This window comes from Psammomys obesus, unplaced genomic scaffold, assembly GCF_907164565.1.
Source record: "Psammomys obesus unplaced genomic scaffold, mPsaObe1.curated_primary_1811, whole genome shotgun sequence".
NCBI classification, from domain to species: Eukaryota; Metazoa; Chordata; class Mammalia; order Rodentia; family Muridae; genus Psammomys; species Psammomys obesus.
In genome coordinates, this window is record NW_026596101.1 from 7,599,160 (window position 1) to 7,620,207 (window position 21,048).

A 21,048-nucleotide genomic window follows, 5' to 3' on the forward strand; every position below is an offset into this window, starting at 1 on the left:
GCAGGTTCTGCCTTCCTGGGATGGTGTCTTCACTGAGTGTTCCCTAAGCACTGTTGTGTGGGATGTTTGGACTCTATTATGTTAATTTGTGCTTCGTTGGTGGTTTTTAAATTGCTTCGTGGGTGCACATATTGTTGTAATAACAATGCTTTATGAAGCCCTAGGAAGCAAGTCTCATGATTTCCGTCCTTTCTCTCCCGAGCTAGATATTTTATATACTTTATGAACAACAAATTAAAAGGAAGCCACTATGTAAAACAGCTGGGGTGACTGCAGGCCCCTGGCCAGGGATGGGTTTCTAGCCTGTCTCTTTGCTTTTCTGCAATGTGTGATTGGTCAGAGAAGTGGGGATATGTGGCCAGGTTTCTGTTTTACTTGCTATTCTGCTATTCCTTGCCTCCTGAGCCTTCATGTTTAAATCCCTGATCCTTGATCTAATTTCTCCAAGGGGTTCATGTCGTTCCAAAAGAAGCTTCCTTGGCAAAAGTCAAGAGTTCTTGCTCTAGAGAGCCAAGGGAAATAATTCAGGCCTCCAACCAAATTTCTTTCCCCTTCACTTTGCATTAGATGGGCCCAATGGAAGTGACAATTTAATCAAAAGTGTAAGCACAGGAAACCCAAATAAAGTCAAAATAAAAAAGAAACCCAGCCAGCGGGAAGGGCATGAGGCTATGAGGATGCTTTACTATGCTCTGCCAGACAGAACAGGCTTTGGGAAACTTTCTCCTGTAAAGGAATAGACAGTGTCTTAGGCTTTGGGAGCTCAGCTTCCATTGTAATTAGTCAACTCTGTGCTTCTGGTATGAAAGCAGCCACGGGTGGCTAAGCAATGAAGGAGTATAGTTGCATTTTGATAAAGCTTCATGTGTAAACACAGGAGTTTGTCATTGATGCAACTTTTGTATGTCACAAAATGGTTTCCCTTCAGATGCATTTCAGAGGTTTGAGACTATCCAGACACAAGCAGAGGAAGGGGTTCCAGCTCGCGGACTGCAGTTTCTGTCTGGGAAAGAGCATTTTATGAAGAAGCATCATGTGGAAAGGCTTTTTGGCCGGACAAGGAGGCTGGTTGAAGAAGCAAAAGGAAACCAGTGCGACTAAGGATATACTGGTGAGAGGGAGTGAGGTAGGAGAGATGGTCTAAGTCAGTGGGTGTCAACCTTCCCAACTCTGCGACCCTTTAATACAGTTCCTCATGCCGTGGGGACTTCCAACCATGAAATTAATTTTCTACTATTATGAATTGTAATATAAATATCTGACATGCAGCATATCTGATATGAAGCCTTAAAGGGGTTGTGACCCTCAGGTTGAAAACTGCTGACTAGAGTCTTACAAGATATGGGGTACCCTGAGACTTGGGGGCCAGTGACACAGACTCACCTAGGAACCACAGAATATCTACAGTCTTCTGGGTCAGTCTCAGAATTTGTGAAAAATTAGGATTTGGACACACGCACGCACATACGTACACTATAGCATATACACGCGCTCATGTGCACATGAGTGTGTGTGTGTGTTATGTGTGTGGTGTATGTATATGTAGATGTTCATGCTACACACAGGTACACAGGTAGAGAAGGAAGAGAAGATATCAGATGACATGCTTTATTTACTCTTTGCCTATTTTTTTTTTTTTTTTTTTTTTTGAGACAGGGTCTCTCACTGAACCTATGGCTAGAGTGTTGACCAGTAAGTCACAGTCATCTTTCTATACCTGACCCCAACAGGGATGGGGTCAAAGGTATGTGTGTGGCCAAGTTCTGTTTTAAAAAAAATAAATATTTATTTTTTTATTCAAAATTTATTCATTATATATCCTGATTGAAGCCCCCTCTCTCAACTCCCCTAGTCACACCCTCCCTTTCTCTTCCCCCATCCCCTTCTCCTAGTCCACTGAAAGGGGCAGTTCTCCCCTGCCATCTGCCCATAGCTTGTTAAGTCTCATCAGGACTGCCTGGATCCTCTCCTTCTGTGGCCTGGTAAGGCTACATCAGCAGGATTGAGTGATCAGAGAACAGTTAACTGAGTTCATGATAGAGGCAGCACCTGCTCCCCTCACTCAGAGATACACATGAAGACTGAGTTACCAATTGGCCACTCTGAGTAGGATGTCTAAGTCCTTTCCACACATAGTCCTCCATTGGTGCATCAGTCTCTGCAGGACCCCCTGGGCTCAGATCTTTTAGTTTTGTTGGTCTCCTTGTGGGGCTTCTGTCTCTTCCATGTTGCTCTATTCACACCTCTCTCTTTCTCCATAAGACTCCCTGTGCTCTGCTCAAAGTTTGACCCTGAGTCTCAGCATCTGCTTCGATCCCCTGTTGGGTGAATCCTTTCAAAGGATTCTCTATAGTAGGCTCCCATCCTGCTTCCTTTCTTCCACCACTTCTGGTGTCTAACCTATTTGCCATTCTGAGATTTAGGCATCCTCCCTAGGGTCCTCCTTAATGTTTAGCTTCTTTAGGTGTGTAGATGGCTGTCCTATATTATAGGGCTATTATCTGCTTATAAGTAAGTGTGTACCATGCCTATCTTTCTACTTCTGGGTTACCTCATTCAGGATGATCTCTTCTAGTTCCATAAATTTGTCTGCAAATTTCATGATTTCCTTGTTTTCTTTTTTTTTAGGTTTCTCTTATTTTTTAATGTTAGTTAGAGTTTATTAACTTTGTATCCCAGCTGTATCCCTTTCCCTCATTCCCTCCCAATCCCAGCCTCCCTCCCTCATCTCCTCCTTGCCCCTTTCCAAGTACACTGATAGGGGAGAACCTCCTCCCCTTTCATTTGACCCTGGTATTTCCTTGTTTTTAATAGATTAGTAGTATTCCATTGTGTAAATGTACTACAATTTCTGTGTCCATTCCTCCATTGAGGGACATCTGCATTGTTTCCAGGTTCTGGCTATTACAAATAATGCTGCTGTGAACATAGTTGAGCAAATATCCTTATTGAATGGTGGGGCATCTTTTGGGTATATGCCCAGGAGGGTTATAGCTGGATCTTGAGGTAGTGTTATTGCCAATTTTCTGAGAAATCAACAGATTGATTTCCAAAGTGGTTGTATAAGTTTACCTTCCCACCAGTAATGGAGGAGGGTTCCCCTTTCTCCACATCCTCTCCAGCATGTGTTGTCACTTGAGTTATTAATCTTAGCCATTCTGATGGGTGTAAGATGGAATTTCAGAGTTGTTTAGATCTGCATTTTTCTTATGACTAAGGATAGTGAATATTTCTTTAAGTTTCTCTGCCATTCAATATTCCTCTGTTGCGAAGTCTGTTTAGCTCTGTACCCCATTTTAAAAATTGGATTACTTGGTTTGTTAGTGTCTAATTTCTTGAGTTCTTTATATATTCTGGATATTAGTCCAGACCCAGAAATAAACTTGCACACCTGGTTTTTGACAAAAATGCCAAAAACCATACAATAGAAAAAAGATAGCATCATCAACAAATGGTGCTGGTCTAACTGGATGTCCACATGTAGAAAAACGCAAATAGATCCATTTTTATCACCCTGCACAAAATTAATGTCCAAGTGGATCAAAGATCTCAACGTAAAACAAGACACACTAAATCTGTTAGGAAACAAAACAAACAAACAAACAAAAAAAAAAGTGGGGAGGAGCCTGGAACTCATTGGCACAGGCGACAACTTCTTGAAAAGAACACCCAACAGCACAGGATCTAAGATTAACAATCAATAAATGGGACCTTGTGAAACTGAAAAGCTTCTGTCAAGCAAAGGACACTCTCAACAGAACAAAACAACTGGGCAAATATCTTCACCAACCCTATATCCGATAGAGGGTAAAGTCTGCTTTTTATGTTCTGGAGTTCCAAGCTCAGGCCATTGTATACAAACACTCTTAGCAGCTGGGCCACCTTCTAAGCCTAATACTTGGTATACCTCTGTTAGTTTTTGTACAGTCAACAGGCATTAATGTTCAGAGCTTTACTTGGGAAGTACTTCTAGGTCTTCACTGTCAAGGTGGAGAAATTCTGCCCTTGGAAAGCCTGGTGATTTCCTGGCTGTATGCACAGCAAAACAAAGCTGTATACAGGAGTCAAATTCAGATGACTAAAGATAGCATGCCCTATAGAGGAAGTGTATGGAGGACCAGCCTGACCTCCGACTGGTCCTCAGTGAAATGCAAGCTCAATTTGTTACATTGTGTATGTGTGTACGTTTTTTTTTTTCCTTATCAGTTTTAAGAAATACCTCAGCCTTATTATCAGTTAAAACATTCAACTTTCCTTTCAAATAAAACATGTTTTTAAATACTGTTTTTAATACTTAAATGTGCCACCACCGCCTTCACAAATCCCCTCTAAGAAGCAGATGCTTTGACTTGGGTGTTTTATCAGCTCCTTTTCCGATTGCTGTGATAGATCAGCTGACAGAAACTCCCACAGGGAGGTGCGGTTCATCTTGGCCTGTGGTTTCAGTCCATCAGGGCTGGGAAGGAATAGCAGATTTTCATATCTAGTGGTTAAAATCAGAGTGGGGTGCCACACCTCTGGTGGCTCGAGAACCAGAGAGCTGAGGCCAGAAGTAAGGCTAGAATATGTAACCTCCCCTAGTAATCCCACTTTCATCCTTCCAAGCCCCACAATGGAAACATCGGAAAAACAGCGCCATCTGCTGGGAGCCACGTGCTCAAACCCAGGCGCCTATGGGAGATACATAGATAAACTACATTCCAACTGTAGCAGCTGGTTAAGTCATTACATATGAAACTACTGAGTATATGCAGTGTTCTACGCACAGTGCAAGGGGTTACGTCTGTGCTCTAACACAAGTAACATCTTGCCCTTCAGCCCTGTAGTCTGTAAGGACAAATGAATACCAGCTCATTATATCACTAAACAAAGTTTCTAAGAGAACAGGATGAATAGTCTCTGCCCTTTAAAGTTTTTGTCTCTCTTTTTATGTCATCCACAGAACTCTGATTTCAATGACATTATGTCTATCATACTAAATATTTGTTGTACAGAGAGGGAGTTAGAGACGTGACAGGCATTTATTAAAATGAATTAATCAGAGGTATGATGTTCGAAGTGCCAGCATTTAGAGAACTGAGGTGAGAGCTCGTCCCAAGGAAACCAGCTAATAGGTTTAACAGTTCTAAAGTTAATATAAGGATTTAATATGATCAAAGGGGCAGAGGGCTCTCTCTGGCTAGCAAAGAGAGAGCATTCATAAAAGAAATGCTGCAGAGGGTATTTAAAAAAGAAAAGCAAGGAGTCTGGAGTGATGGCTCAGAGGTTAAGAGCACTGGCTCTTCTTCCTAAAGGTTCTGAGTTCAATTCCCAGCAACCACATGGTGGCTCACAACCATCTATAATGAGATCTGGTGCCCTCTTCCGGCATGCAGGCCCACATGCAGGCAGAATTTTAAATAACTAACTAACTAACTAAATAAATAAATAAAAGCAGAAGCAAGCATTGCTTTTAGATTGAGGTCCTGACTTTACAGTTTCCCGAATGAGTTCCATATATAGGTTTGCAACCTAACCAATACTCAGCTGTTTGATTCAAACAAGGGATGGCCAAGGCCAGTCTCAGCTGGTCATTGTCTTACCGTGGTCACTACATTCACCCCTGACCATAATACTATGGGATGGACTACATTAAGATAGGAAAGGCTGTGGCGGTAAAATCATGGAGTCTTCCAAAAGACTACACTGCGAACAAATGTATCATGAGAACCATTTAAAAGAAATCTCTCTCTACTCATTCAGACCTGCACAGAAGTGCGTAAGTCCATAAGCGTCTCATCTGTAGCTCTAAGACAGGCAGTGTCAGGTAACGAGCGAAAGTTCTAGAACAGGGTAAGGTTTATTTCCATGACTGTGCATGCAGAATTAAAGTGACATAGTACTGTCAATAAGCAGGGCAACAGATTCTAAGAAGAACCATGGTGCCTGCCACTGCTTTGATGTTGTTTTGCCTCCAAGGCAGGATTTCCATTATTATGGAGATGAACTGCCTCTAATTATTGCAATAACATAATTGTTCCCCAGGGCAGAATCCCTAGTAACGGAACAGTATAGCTCTGCTGTGACTGTAGGAGCTATCCTGAGGGCAGGTTTCTCATTAGAAGCACATATATAGACATTCTGCCTCCAGAAGAGAAACACAATGCCTCAGGCAACAAGCCTCCTTCCCACACTAGGACTCAATCGGCCTTCTGGGCAAATACCTGCCATCACATTTCACCTCTTCAGACCTGGGTTTCACACCTAGCATATAACATGGAGCTTCACGGCCCAGTGCTGGGATTCCCTTCCATGCTTTACATGAATTTCAACTCTCTCAAATGCCATTGGGGAGACAGGCAAATTGAGGCCATAATCCAATTTCACCTCGGAGGCAGATGTCAGTGTCTCTAAAAAGACACGTGAACATGATTTTATTCCTATTTGGGTTGAGTGTTTTAACAGATTGCTAGCTGCCATCGGGTTAAATTGTACAGGCAGGCAAACCTAAATATGTGTTTCATTCTAAGAAGAAACCTCTGAATGCTTAGTGTGGTCCACAGTGACCTGATCATGTTCTGTCCAAAATGATGGCAGGGTGCTAAATCAGACATATCTTTTAGTAATTTTGTCAACCCTCTTTCTTTCTTTTCTTTCTTTCTTTCCTTCTTTCTTTCTTTCTTTCTTTCTTTCTTTCTTTCTTTCTTTCTTTCTTTCTTTCTTCTCTCTTTTTTTCTTCTTTGTCTTATTATTATATTTTTAGGAGAGAAGACCCATTTTATTACTCATAACTTGACCCTGTCTTCCCACACTAGGTTCCTCTTATCTGTTGCACCCCTGGGAAGTGAAGGGCTAAAGCACAAAGTTTGGGAGAAGGTCGCATACCTCTCAAACCAGGAAATAGGAAGGGCTGAGTAACTGTTCAAACTGCATGTGAAGTGAGCAATCTGCCTTCGGCAGTGTCCAAATGCACGGTCTCTGGCTTCTTGCCGTCAGTCATAGTCTGAAGCTAGTAAGCCGGTGATGCTGTGAGGTCACCAGGCATCGTTCAACAGTTTGAAGATGGTTGGTACCGCTGGGCTCCTAAATCTCGCTCCCTCTCAAGAGTGCAGGCTCGGGCAGCTTTGGCCTCGTCTTCTGGCTCATGAAGGAAATGCTCTTGGGCCACTGAGTAGGAGGCGTAACCATAAATAGCTTATACCAGGCCCCCGATGCCCAGGCCGCTCACTGCTGTAGCAGCGTTTGCCGCCACTGGGCAAGGTGCACCTGCCGCATAACCTGCAGCTGCGCAGGGGTCAGTTTCTTGCCCCGAGGGATCAATGTGCTGAGGAAACAGGCATTTCTGCTCTCAGCATCCAGAGGGCTCACCAGCTCCAGGGGCCTGCATGCTGCTGCTCCTCCACCCAAAGCCCAGGACCTCTTAACATTAACATTAACTTGTTCTTTCTTGAATCTTTCTACTGCTTTGGCTTATATCTGTTATGTCCTCTTTGTTGTTATTTTTTTTTTTTTATCTCTTTTAGCTTTCTTCTTGCCCCCCCATTGACAGTCTGACATCTTCTGGAAAATGGCAATTCCTAAGGGCTCTGTTGCCACACAGAATGCTCTGACCTCAGCACCATTGCTAATGAACCTCTCTGGGGCTTCTTGTCTGCTGGTGATGGCTAGTTCTCCATGCCCATAACTCAGCTTAGACTGGTGTTTCCAACTTTTCTACTAGGAAAGAGCTACAGATGACCCACTGAGTACCAGGCAGGAGTTTAGATGAAAGTGTGGCAGATTTCAACAACTGCTTACAAAGGGCCAAGTGCAGACACCGCAGCCCATCTAAACGACACAGGAGCATACGACAGGAGGCCAGGCAGATAAGGAGGAATCACCTGTGCTATCTTGGAGATAGAGGAAAGGGACATAACTTATGGGTTGGAGGAGACTGCAGGAGCCAAAAACAGATTTTCCCCAAAAAGCTCAAAAGGAACACAACCCAGGGGAAACCTTTGCTTTAGCCTAGCAAGGCCCATTTTAAAATTTTGATGCTTTCAATAGTCATACACTAAATTTCTGTTGCTTCAATCAAGCCCACATTCTGAACACACACATATATACACACACACACACACACACACACTTGTTTGCATATTAACCATTCTTTCTCTTCTTCAAATTTTTTAAAAAAAGGATTTATTTGTTTTCAGTTCTTATATCTTAATGTTTTGCCTGCATAAATATATGTATGTATGTATGTATATATGTATGTATGTATGTATTTTATATGTGAACCTGGTACTCATGGAGGTCAGAGGAGAGCATCAGATCCCAGGACTTCGAATTACAGATGGTTATGAGCCACCATGTGGGTGCTGGCTACCGAATCTGGGTTCTCTGCCCAGGAAGCAAGTGCTTCTAACTGCTGAGTCATCGCTCTAGGTCCCAAATGTCTTTTTAAAAATATTCACTAAAGTACCTTGGTGTAGCCCTAACCAAGGAAGTCAAAGACTTGTATGAAAAAAATTTCAAGTCTCTGAAGAAAGAATTAGAGGAAGATATGAGAAGATGGAAAGATCTCCCATGCTCATGGCTTGGCAGGATTAACATAGTAAAAATGGCCATCTTACCAAAAGCAATCTACAGATTTAATGCAATTCCCATCAAATTGCCAACACAATTCTTTACAGACCTGGAAAGAAAAATTCTCAACTTCGTATGGAATAACAAGAAACTGAGAATTGCTAAAACAATCCTCTACAATAAAAGATCTTCTGGAGGTATCTCCATCCCTGATCTCAAGCTGTACTATAGAGCAACAGTTATAAAAACTGCATGGTACTGGCATAGAAACAGAATGGTGGATCAATGGAATCGAACAGAAGACCCAGAAATAAACCCACACACTTACGGACACCTGATTTTTGACAAAGATGCCAAAACCATACAATGGAAAAAAAGATAGCATCTTCAACAAATGGTGCTGGTCCAACTGGATGTCTACATGTAGAAAAATGAAAATAGATCCATACTTATCACCCTGCACAAAACTGAAGTCCAAGTGGATCAAAGACCTCAACATAAAACCAGACACATTAAATCGGCTAGAAAAAAAAAGTGGGGAATACCCTAGAACTCATTGGTACAGGAGAAAACTTCCTGAACAGAACACCAACAGCACAGGCTCTAAGAGCAACAATCAATAAATGGGACCTCATGAAATTGAAAAGCTTCTGTAAAGCAAAGGACACCATCATCAAACAAAGCGACTGCCTACAGATTGGGAAAGAATCATCACCAACCCTTTATCTGACAGAGGACTCATATCCAATATATATAAAGAACTAAACAAGCTGAAAAGCAACAAACCAAGTAATCTACTTAAAAAATGGGGAACAGAGCTAAAGAGAGAATTCTCTGCAGAGGAATATCGAATGGCAGAGAAGCACTTAAAGAAATGCTCAACCTCATTAGCCATTAGGGAAATACAAATCAAAACAACCCTGAGATTTCACCTTATACCCATCAGAATGGCCAAGATGAAAAACTCAAGGGACAACACATGCTGGAGAGGTTGTGGAGAAAGGGGAACCCTTCTCCACTGCTGGTGGGAATGTAAACTGGTACAACCACTCTGGAAATCAATCTGGCGCTTTCTCAGACAACTAGGAATAGCGCTTCCTCAAGATCCAGCCATACCACTCCTAGGCATATACCCAAAAGAGGCGCAAGTACACAAAAAGGACATTTGCTCAACCATGTTTGTAGCAGCTTTATTTGTAATAGCCAGAAGCTGGAAACAGCCCAGATGCCCCTCAACTGAAGAATGGATGCAGAAACTGTGGTACATCTATACAATGGAGTATTACTCAGCAATGAAAAATAAGGAAATCATGAAATTTGCAGGTAAATGGTGGGACCTGGAAAGGATCATCCTGAGTGAGTTGTCCCAGAAGCAAAAAGACACACATGGTATATACTCCCTCATATAAACATACAACATAGAATAAACCCACTAAAATCTGTACATCTAAACAAACTAAGCAAAAGAGAGGACCCTAACTAAAATGTTCAATCCCCATCCTGAAAGGCAAAGAGGATGGACATCAGAAGAAAAAGAAAACAGGAAACAACCTAGGAACCTGCTACAGAGGGCCTCTGAAAGCCAGAAGAAGAAAACAGGAAACAACCTCGGAACCTGCCACAGAGGGCCTCTGAAAGCCTCTGATGTGCAGACTGTCAAAGTAGATGCTGAGCCTGATGGCCAACTGACGGGCAGAGTGAATAGAATTTTATGTAAGAAGTGGGAAATAGTAAGAGCTGGAGAGGACAGGAACTCCACAAGGAGAGCAACAGAACAAGAAAATTTGAACACAGGGAACTTCCCAGAGACTCATACTCCAACCAAGGACTATTCATGGAGATAACCTAGAACCCTGACAATGCAGCCACTCTGATGAGAACTGATAGACTAAGATCAGAAAGAAGGAGAGGAGGACCTCCCCTATCAGTGGACTTGGGGAGGGGCATGCATGCAGAAAGGAGGAAAGGGTGGGACAGGGAGGGGAGGAGAAAGGGGCTTATGGGGGGGTACAAAATGAATAAAGTGTAATTAATAAAAGTTAAATAAAAAATTAAAAAAATATTCACTATTGTAGCAAATGGCATGGTCACTCATGAGCTATTTAAGTAGGGGTCCTTTGGGGGGCATGTTTTGTTTTTCCCCTTTCTCTGTCAATCTTTCTGCTTAGTATATCATTCAGGGTCTTAAATTCCAGCCCATGAATCTGTCTCTTCTCTTTATTCAAAGGACGCAGATACCCTTCAGCCACACATGATTTCTATCCCAGACTGCTGCCTACACTTGGCTTCTCTGAACTTCCAATCTTGTCTCACTCTGTTTCTTGCTGATGGCTGCAGATGAAGCATGCGCACAGCTGTGTATAACTCTACATAAAATCCTTCAATTCTATCCACAGTGTTCAGGCCCAAGTCTAAGCTCCTCAGACATAAAACACAAAGTCTCTACAGTCTATTGCTGCCCTACATTTTTTTCAATGTTTCTTCTCACTATATCACCTTTATAACCCATCCCTCAGAATTCCTGAAAAGCTCATATAGTCTCGCTCGTGGAACCTGCCAGTAGACTGTGAGCATCTTGAGGACTGGGTTTATGTATTTTCCCCTTCTATTCTCAGTGCCAGGCAGTAGGCCGAGCACATGGCAAAGGCCCAAGGAGTGCTTTGCTCATTGAATGAGAATGGAGTTGGATAGTTTTAGGTAGAACATCTATGCTTCTGTCCAGAAGCATATACATTTAGGCTATAGTTTTGAGACTCTTTTCTCCACTATTCATTGGCTTATCTAGATCTAGTTATTATCTATTAATGTGACGTAATGTATTACCCTCATGTCTATGAGGAAGAGAGGGGGAGTAGAAGGCTCAAATATGATTATGAATACAAAGTCCTTATCTTACACAGTGTTAATCAGAGTAACAATTCATTCATTTTTTCCCCAGCTTCAGGAGGAAGTAAACTATCTCCTCTAACTGAATTTTTCAGACATCTATACTTACCTTTTAAACACCAGGTTAATTTTTTAAAGTAACTGTTTACAGGAAGCAGTTTTCTAAGGTGAGTTATGGACTTTCCTGTTTTACTAATCTAAGTCCACTAGAAACAACTTCTCCCTTTTACAGAGGCTGCTGCACAATAATAATGATCATACTTCTCTGCACTGATGAATAAAAGGCTTCTTTTTCCTCACGAATGCGGCCGTTAGTTCAGGGTGATATATTTTCAAGAAGACATTCAAAGAAATGGCCAATATGATGCAGGGCAGGGGTGACAAACAATTTCATAATAAGAACATCGGAAAGAAATGGGGTATCCGTGCTTGCCGAAGACCCAGAAGAGGAAATGAGGGTATATTTCAAGAAAGTACATAAAGAGACAGGGAAGAACGGTAAAGAGAAATTAGATTTGTCAGTATAGCTTCATAAAGTAGAACCAAAAATGAGCAGGCGCTGCTGGTTATATAAATTTTCATCTGTTTAGGTCTCCATCATTAGAAGTTCCTGGGAAGTGATGAAGGACTAAGTCTCCTGTGGATCCTTGTACTCAGTGAGGGATGGTATCCGTTTAGCAATGGTGCCCGCCCACTCTGAATTCTCAATTTTTGCAATAGCTGCCTGATTTATTTCATAAACTCTTTGCATCACTCAGTCTAAGTCAGAGGTTCTCAACCTCTGGGTTGCGACCCCCAATGACAAGCCTCCATCTCTAAAAGTACTCACAGTAGCAATGGAAATAATTTTATGGCTGGGGGTCACCACAACATGAGGAGCTGCATTAAAGGGCTGTAGCATTAGGACAATTGAGAAGCATCACTGGTCTAAGTGGTTGGAGGGGACATTTCTACATATGCTGTCAAAGATGATCACCAGACCCATATCCACCCAATAAGCACAAAGGGTAATCAGAGTCCAACTGAATCAGAGAAAAACCTGGGCCATGGCAGGCTTAGCTGATACCTAGAAAATCTGTCTGGAACATCTGTGATCACTGGAGATAAAGGGCAAACTTGGGGCACTGGTGACCCCCATCCTACCAGCTGCAAACAGATGGCTGGAGAATGGAACCAAGGCAGGCACAGGTGCTGATGAGACACAAGAAAGCAAGGCAGAGTTCGGATGATATCTGGCCAGCCATGCTTAGAGGCACAGTCTACACATGACGTTCTCAAGAAGGTGGCCAGAAAAATTCACTTTCATACCTAACCCGGTTTGAGACGAGCCTATCTAATTTACAACCATAAGGGTCCATCCCAGTTGATACAATGGTTATCACTGTGCTTAGCATTCTAGGGGTTTAGATTATTAATGATTGTGCTGCTTCTGCACATTGATGTTTTTGTTATAGCATAAAACCAATCTTATTTGCCTCAAGGGCCTTCTGTCTAAAAGCTAAAAGTAAACAAAATAATCAACTTTATTTAGTTAGTAAGCTTGATTGTTCAATTCATCCAAATGATTGGAGTTGCTTCCCTGGTGACTAGTGGCCCCTCCTGAGGACTGAAGTAGTGGGGCTGTTCTAAACATCTGATATCCCTAACACTAATAGCTTGGTAAAAGTAAATGAAAATATAAGAAACATTCCATGTGGATATGAATGTGTGGCCGGCCCTACAACGAGGCTAAACAGTTGTATTACTTTTTCAAGTTTAATTTAGATGTTTGGGTTAATATAAGTAAAAGCAATGCTAATCTGTTTTAAATTTGTAAGCAAATAGAAATGGAAACAATAATTTTATAACAATATATTTAAAACAATTAATGTCCTGATGTTAAACTAGTGTTCCTTTTCTTTTCTCTTTCATTTTTTCCTTTCTCTTTCTTTCTTTCTTTCTTTCTTTCTTTCTTTCTTTCTTTCTTTCTTTCTTTCTTTTCCTTTTTTTTTTGAGACAGGGGTTCTCTGTGTAGCCTTGGCTCTCTTCGACTTGCTTTATAGACCAGCATTCCACCTACCTCTGCCTCCTTGAGTGCTGGGATCAAAGGTCTGTGCCACCACACCCGGCTTAAAACCATAGTGTCTAAGGCTTTATTTACTGAGCTAACACAGCCCCTACCATCTGACTTTAAGACAAAAGATGGTGTGTTTTGTCCATGTTCCTCCTTATACTTATATTGCAGACTCATTTATGGGCAGTTAATCTGTTAAAATTGGAATTAAATAGAAAGCAATAAGCATGGTCTGACCAAGTCTTTCAAAAACATAGAATTTAGGGAGAATATTAAATAAGATGCTAGGTAATGAAGTTTTGTCTCAACCTAGTTATATCAATGCTTTGTAGTTAATGGATTAATAATTTGTATTCAAAGGTAAAAGATTCACTATTTGATTGTGAAAAGTCTAGTCCCAACAGAGCATTAAGGTTAATAAGGCAGTATGTTAGAAATTATTACTCAATACTAATTACCCTTTGTGTTGGCCCACTCTGTCAATCTTCTCCTAAAATATGAATTAAATTTTTTCATTCACAAATAACATAATTGTCTTTCATCTCTATCAGTAAAAAGGAAAAAATTGCATTTATTTTTGCCAATGAGGACAATAGCAGGATCTGCTTGATTTCTAACTCTTTTAAAATTGTATGAAGTGTTCAACTGTACATATATCTTACTTGAAGGCTAAAGGCCAATGGTTCCTGTGATCAACTTGCCATATAGATTCATGGTATTCACTGTGGTTATATCAGCATGTTAGAGAGAAGAGGCCTCTTGTTTCTAAGCATTGGAATTTCAAACAAAATCTAGGTGTCTCTTTTTTCCTGGAAAATAAAATAGTCTAACATCGACCTGCTTCTCTATGTGGCTTTGGGGCAGGCATGTCCTGAATTTCCTTTTTATATTCTACTTTGCCTGGGTTGAGTGAATCTACATGACCAAATCCATTCCACCTGATAAGAGTGGAAAGAGTGTGGCAGAGCCTTGAGAACACAGCACCCATACAGAGATGAAGTGCTAATATTGATGCTTTGGGACCAGCCTGGTGACACTGGAGGTGGAGGTGATAAATAGTAGAAACTAAGTAACAGCAGGGAGTGTCTGCAGCTTAGACATACTTTCTGTGCCAAAGGAATGTGGAAGCATGCTTGATGTCTTTTAATAAAATCAATACAACTTGAACAGAAAAAAAATCTATAGTAAGTGGTGGAAAAAAAAATAAATCAAATTTATTTGTCCTACAGAAGCCAGTCCAATAATATACTGTCTTCCAAGATAAAATTAAATCAGTTATGTGGAAATGATTAATCTTTAGCTATACTAAGGTACCTTTAACACAGTCCAAAATATTGAGATGTCATGTATAAATAGTTGTGCATAGCTAGGTTGTCCCTTTCTTCCAGGTAGATAAGCACGATTACATTTTTCTTTAGGAAGGCACTTGTTTCGTTTTGGCTAACGTAGTACCAGTAAACACGAAGTCGCTCCATTTCCAGACTAAAACACTAAGAGATCAGGTGTTTGACACTTTTTATTATGCAGTGGCAAAGCTTGAGAGAGCGCTGGTCTTCTGAGGAGGTACTTGTAGGGAAGCAGAGCCACCACAGACCCTTGCTAGGTGTGCAGTGTGAGTGAAAATTGCTTTTCCTGTTTCAGATTTCCATGGCTTCTTCTACTAGCATAATTTACTCTCTAGATTTGTCCTCAATAATTTCTCAAAATTCATTCATTTGTGGTTTTTGATGTGTCTTTGAATCCATATCATTTTTATAAAGTACTTCATTTAGGTAGATTTTATTTTCTGTCTCTGTGTGTGCTACGTGTGTGTGTGGGGGGGGTATGGAGGCCAGAAAAGGGCATTGGATCCCATGAAGCTAGAGTTAAAAAAGTTGTGAGTCACTGGACATGAATGCTGAGAGTGGAATTCTGGCTCTGCAAGACCCTTCTTTAGTCCCCACATCATTTTCTTAATGTTATGTCCTTAAATCATCTTAAAATTTAAACCTTAAAAACGCAGCCTCATCATAGAAACAGAACAATAGATCAATGGAATCAAAGACCAGGAAATAAACCCACATACCTACGGATACTTGATTTTTGACAAAGAAGCCAAAACCATATAATGGAAAAAAGACAGCATCTTCAACAAATGTTGCTGGTCTAACTGGATGTCTACATGTAGAAAAATGCAAATAGATCCATACTTATCAACCTGCACAAAACTAAAGTCCAAATTGATCAAAGACCTCAACATATAACCAGACATACTAAATCAGTTAGAAGAAAAAGTGGGGAGGAGCCTGGAACTCAATGGCACATGAGACAAGTTCTTGAACAGAACACCAACAGCATAAGCACTAAGATCAACAATCAATAAATGGGACTTCAAGAAACTGAAAAGCTTCTGTAAAGCAAAGGGCACTGTTGTTAAAACAAAATGACAGTTTATAGACTGGGAAAGGATCTTCACCAACCTTATATCTGACAGAGGGCTAATATCCAGAATATATAAAGAACTAAAGAAGTTAAAAAACAATAAATTAAGTAATCCAATTAAAAAATGAGGTACAGAGATAAACAGAGAATTCTCTGTAGAGGAATATCGAATGGCAGAGAAACACTTAAAGAAATGTTCAATGTCCTTAGTCATCAGGGAGATGTAAATCAAAATGACCCTGAGATTTCATCTTACCCATCAGAATGGCTAAGAACAAAAACTCAAGTGGCAATACATGCTGGAGAGGATATAGAGAAAGAGGAACCTTCCTCCATTGCTGGTGGGAATGTAAACTTGTACAAACACTTTGAAATTAATCTGGCATTTTCTCAGACAATTAGGAATAATGCTTCTCAAGATCCAGCTATAGCACTCCTAGACATATATTCAAAATATGCTCAAGTACACAAGGACATTTGCTCAACCATGTTTGTAGCAGCTTTATTCATAATATCCAGAACCTGGAAACAACCCAGATGTCCCTCAATGGAGGAATGGATACAGAAATTGTGGTACATTTGCACAAAGGAATACTGCTCAGCAATTAAAAACAAGGATATCATGAAATGTACAGGCAAATAGTGGGATCTAGAAAAGATCATCCTGAGTGAGGTAAACCAGAAGCAGGAAGACACACATGGTATATACACACTTATAGGTGGATATTAGACATATAGTATAGGATAAACATACTAAAATCTGTACACCTAAAGAAGCTAAGTAAGAAGTAGGACCCTGGGTAAGATGACCAATCTTCACTCAGAAAGACAAAAGAGATGGACATCAGAAGAAGGAAAAAACAGGAAACAGGACAGGAGCCTACCACAGAGGGCCTCTGAAAGACTCTACCCATCAGTGTATCAAAGCAAATGATGAGACTCATACCCAAACTTTGGGCAGAATGCAGGGAATCTTATGAAGGAAGGGGGAGATAGTAAGACCTGGAGAGGACAGGAACTCTACAAGCAGAACAAAAGATCCAAAAAGTCTGGGCACAGGGGTCTCTTCTGAGACTGATACTCCAACCTAGGAACATGCATGGAGACAGGGGTCTCTTCTGAGACTGATACTCCAACCTAGGAACATGCATGGAGATAACCTAGAACCCCTGCACAGATGTAGCCCATGGCAGCTCAGTGTCCAAGTGGGTGACCTAGTAAGAGGAACAGGGACTGTCTCTGAGATGAACTCAGTGGCTGGCTCTTTGATCACCTCCCTCCTGGAGCAGCCTTGCCAGGCCAGTGAGGAAGACAAGGCAGCCAGTCCTGATGAGACCTGATAAGCTAGGGTCAGATGGAAGGGGATGAGCATCTCTCCATCAGTGGATTTGGAGAGTGGCATGGGAGGAGCTGAGGGAGGGAGGGTAAGATTGGGAGGGAATGAGGGAGGAGGGCTACAGCTGGTATACAAAGTGAATAAACTGTACATAATATAAAAAATAAAAATTTAATAAAAATACAGCCTTATTGTAAGCGATGCATGTGATACATTCTAATTCAATTTTATTTTAAAAATCTGTAGCTATTAAATGTAATTTCACACACCGCATTTTGAGAAACACTGAGGTAGAATGCAATGTTCCTTGTATTTTAGTAAGAAATCCTGCTTTCTACAACAGTTATGTTATTGAATGGACATGATACGCCTGTCCCAGAACCTTCCAATATTTGTCTTTTGCCCACAGACTAGCAGTACTGCCACAGTTGGTAAGAGAAGCTTCTTTTTGCCAGAGGTGGTAGTATCTGTTGGGTTCATAGTGATGTAAGTGCCTGAGATCAAGTTCCTGGTGGACGCCCAGAAATCACTGGTTCATCTATATCATCTTTTCTAAAGTTCAGAAAACATAAAGGAAGAGGGGAAAGAAAGATCCAAAGAGCAGAATATTATAGAAATCTGTCTTCTGGGTAAGATACAGTTGCTGCACTCTTCAAATGCAGTGGTTGTACTCGCTTGCACAAAGCCTGCACCACACTTGTGCCTGTTGACATTTTATTATAGAAAGGGGTGGAGTCATGAGGCCCTATTCCTTTGGTATTTATAGACTGTTAACTGTTGCTGGGGGACAAAGAGAAATTTTCTTCAGTGGTGTAGTCACTGGTAGTTGGTTGTCCATGCTCCTATAAGGAACTCTAACTGAAATCACTGAGTCACCGAACAGCAAAATTCAAGGCATGAAATTAGAAGGAGAATTACGTGGGCGAGAGAAAGGGAACCTGCAGCAGAAGATGAGGACAAGAGAGGGCAAGGGGTTGAATATGATTAAAATAAATTATATGCATGCACAAAATGTCATAATAAAATAAATTGTGCATGATTAATAAATGATAAAAATTAAAAAAAATTGCTTTCAATTTCCAGATTCACCTTAAAATTAGAATGTCATTCCAGTATTCAGTGGACTATGATATAGGAGGAATTAGAAAAAAAATGTCTGTTATGAAGTTAATACGCGTGTGGATATAGGTCACTTAGAAACCATATCAAGTTTGTTTATAAAAATTATTAAAAAGGACGTAATCAGCACAGTGATCTAATTTGTATATGCAAATGTGTAGGTGTGCAGGTGTAAAAGGGTAGATACACACATTTTAGATGCTTCCTTATTGGGTCTATGAAGACTTGCCCTTTAACATCAATTAAAATCATTATGTATACAGCTGGTAAATCCTGTCTTATGAGCGACAAACACAGGTTCATGCATAATTACCCCTTTCAAACAGATCGAATACATTACAGAAAGTGGTGGAGGATATTTTCTGGGGGTGACAGCTAAGACAAGGTCTTGGAGATAATGTGCCACTTGGTACTATCTGATGTCAAACTCCAAGTAACCCATACAAATTTACATCTTTAAACAATATGCTTTCTAAATGTAATTCATGTATAAAAGGAAGCAGAGGCAGGTAATTCAGATATTAGTACAAATCTGGTACTTTAAAGAGATACAAATGAAATAATGAACAATCAAGCCGAACCATTGGCCATAAGCTACCTATATGACACCAGGAAACAAAACAGATTTTGCCAAATGGTTGAAGAGTTGTCACGGTATCTGGAACCAGATTGATTTGACTAAGTCAAGGGTTTATAATGGGTGGAAGCACAAAGACAAATTTTAGGTTAAAGTATATTTTCATCTTTTTATCCACAGGCAGCTTTTTGAGCCCTCACACGGTTCATGCAATTCTCTTTGCTTGGAGGGCATTCTGGATCCCTGATATTAAGAAGGAGCATGGAGGTCAATGTTCCTACCTGTCTTATATAGCTTCCATCCTTGTCTATTTGCTCAAGTATAACAGAAAGACAATTTGTTACAGGTAATCAAATATTTAAAAATATTTCAACACAGTACCTTTCATTTTCTCTTAATATTTCTCGTCCCTTTCTCCAGGTGTAGACAGGTCTTGGAGATGCTTTTGGCTTACATTCGATGACAACTTCACCTCCCACCTTGACAAGCGTCATTCTTTTCAAGAGTGTTCTTGAGAAATCTGGACTCTCAGCTAGAGAAAATATACAAAAATAACAAATTATTATGGAAGGAAGAAGCAACTTAGCCTGTTTCTTTCTGTGATATTTACTTACTATAGATCATCAGAGACAGGAAGCTAAATTTTTTCTGATGGAAAGCATGCAGCACTACATGTTTGGATGGGTTATTAAAATTTAATCCATGATTTATATGTGATAAAGTGCAACTGTTATATGGATGAAACCTGATGGATTTTGTATCCTCGACCATGAAGATCAAGATATCAAACATTTTTACCCTCCTGTGGAGGCTTCTCTTAAAAAATTTGTTTCACCTTCAAGTGGACAAAAATTTAAAATGTAAGAGAATCAACAGGGAAAGAAACAACAAAACAAAACAAACAAACAAAAAAACCAAATGTGGCAAGTTTCCTGATTATGTATGCTAAAGTGGTCCCTTTCTCTGATAGTTTCTGCTTCTGTTCCACAACATAGAATTCTCTTGTTCTCCTTCCCTTCCTCCCTCCCTCGCTTCCCACCTCTGTCTCTCTCTCTCTCTGCCTCTGTCCCTGTCTCTCTTTGTATCCATTAGTTAATTCTTATATTACTGCCTTCTGTGAGTTTCTCCTTAAAAGGCAGTTACCAGTACCCAACACAATGCTTGTCCAATTTAGAAGAAATCACTTGCATTTGTTGCAGAAATTTGGAAAACCATGTTATACACTCGCTTTTATTGCTCTGAAGAGTCTACTCACATTGATACATTACATTGTGCTGACATATTAATAATATCAAATAATTACTGTTTCTCTGAAACAAAACACATCATCTTTAGTCTCATCCAAATGAATGAATGAATGACTAAACAAACAAATAAATAAATGAAGCCTTTCTGAAAAAAAAAAGTATGTTTTCTTCTGAGTTTATTTAGTTACTGTGCAAGGAAGAATTATTAAATGACCAGATGGATTCATTTTCTTTTGTAATTTGTACCTTATTTAAAATCTCTGACTCTTTGCAATTTAACATCATGAATCAAGGCTTTCATATCACAGTGAAGACAATATTTAAATCCAAACGACTTAAATGAAGACTTAGAGTGAATATATATACACACGGGTGAGGTGCATATCCACTTATTTTTAAAACAATTTATTTTTTATATGTATGTGTTTATATGTAGTATGTACATGCACGACATACATTCAGTGTCCACAGAGTCCAGAGGAGAGTGTCAGATTCCCTGGAACCGGATTTAAAGATGGCTATGAATCTCCATGGAGTGCTGGGAACCAAACCTTAGTTTTCTGCAGGCGCAGAAAATGTTCTTGACTTCTGAGCCACCTCTCCAACTGGCCCATTTCTTAAACATCCTCAAATAACAGCTAGCAGTTGTTTTTTTTTTAACCAAGGACTGAATTGAACCTGGACTTCATGCATGCTAGGCAACTCTCTGCCACAGCGCAGTGTCTATAGATCTCTTGTAATGTTTTTAACTTTGACATAAGGTAAGTTGCCCAGACTGGCTTTGCAGTGACTCGAAGGCTGGCCTACCTTGAACTTATAACCCTACTGCCTCACTCTCCCCCAAAGTGGCAGTGATAGGTCT

The 21,048-nt window shown here is 40.4% G+C and overlaps 1 protein-coding gene across 3 annotated transcripts in view; it reads right to left on the minus strand.

Annotated features, from left to right (window-relative positions):
• Positions 1-21,048, minus strand: part of LOC129692233 (contactin-4) — a 1,033,094-nt gene that overhangs the window by 135,128 nt on the left and 876,918 nt on the right. For all 3 annotated transcript variants that reach the window (XM_055628516.1, XM_055628514.1, XM_055628515.1), the window contains one exon: positions 19,321-19,471. In XM_055628516.1, coding sequence (XP_055484491.1) covers positions 19,321-19,471 — 151 coding nt within the window. The remainder of the gene's footprint in view (positions 1-19,320; positions 19,472-21,048) is intronic.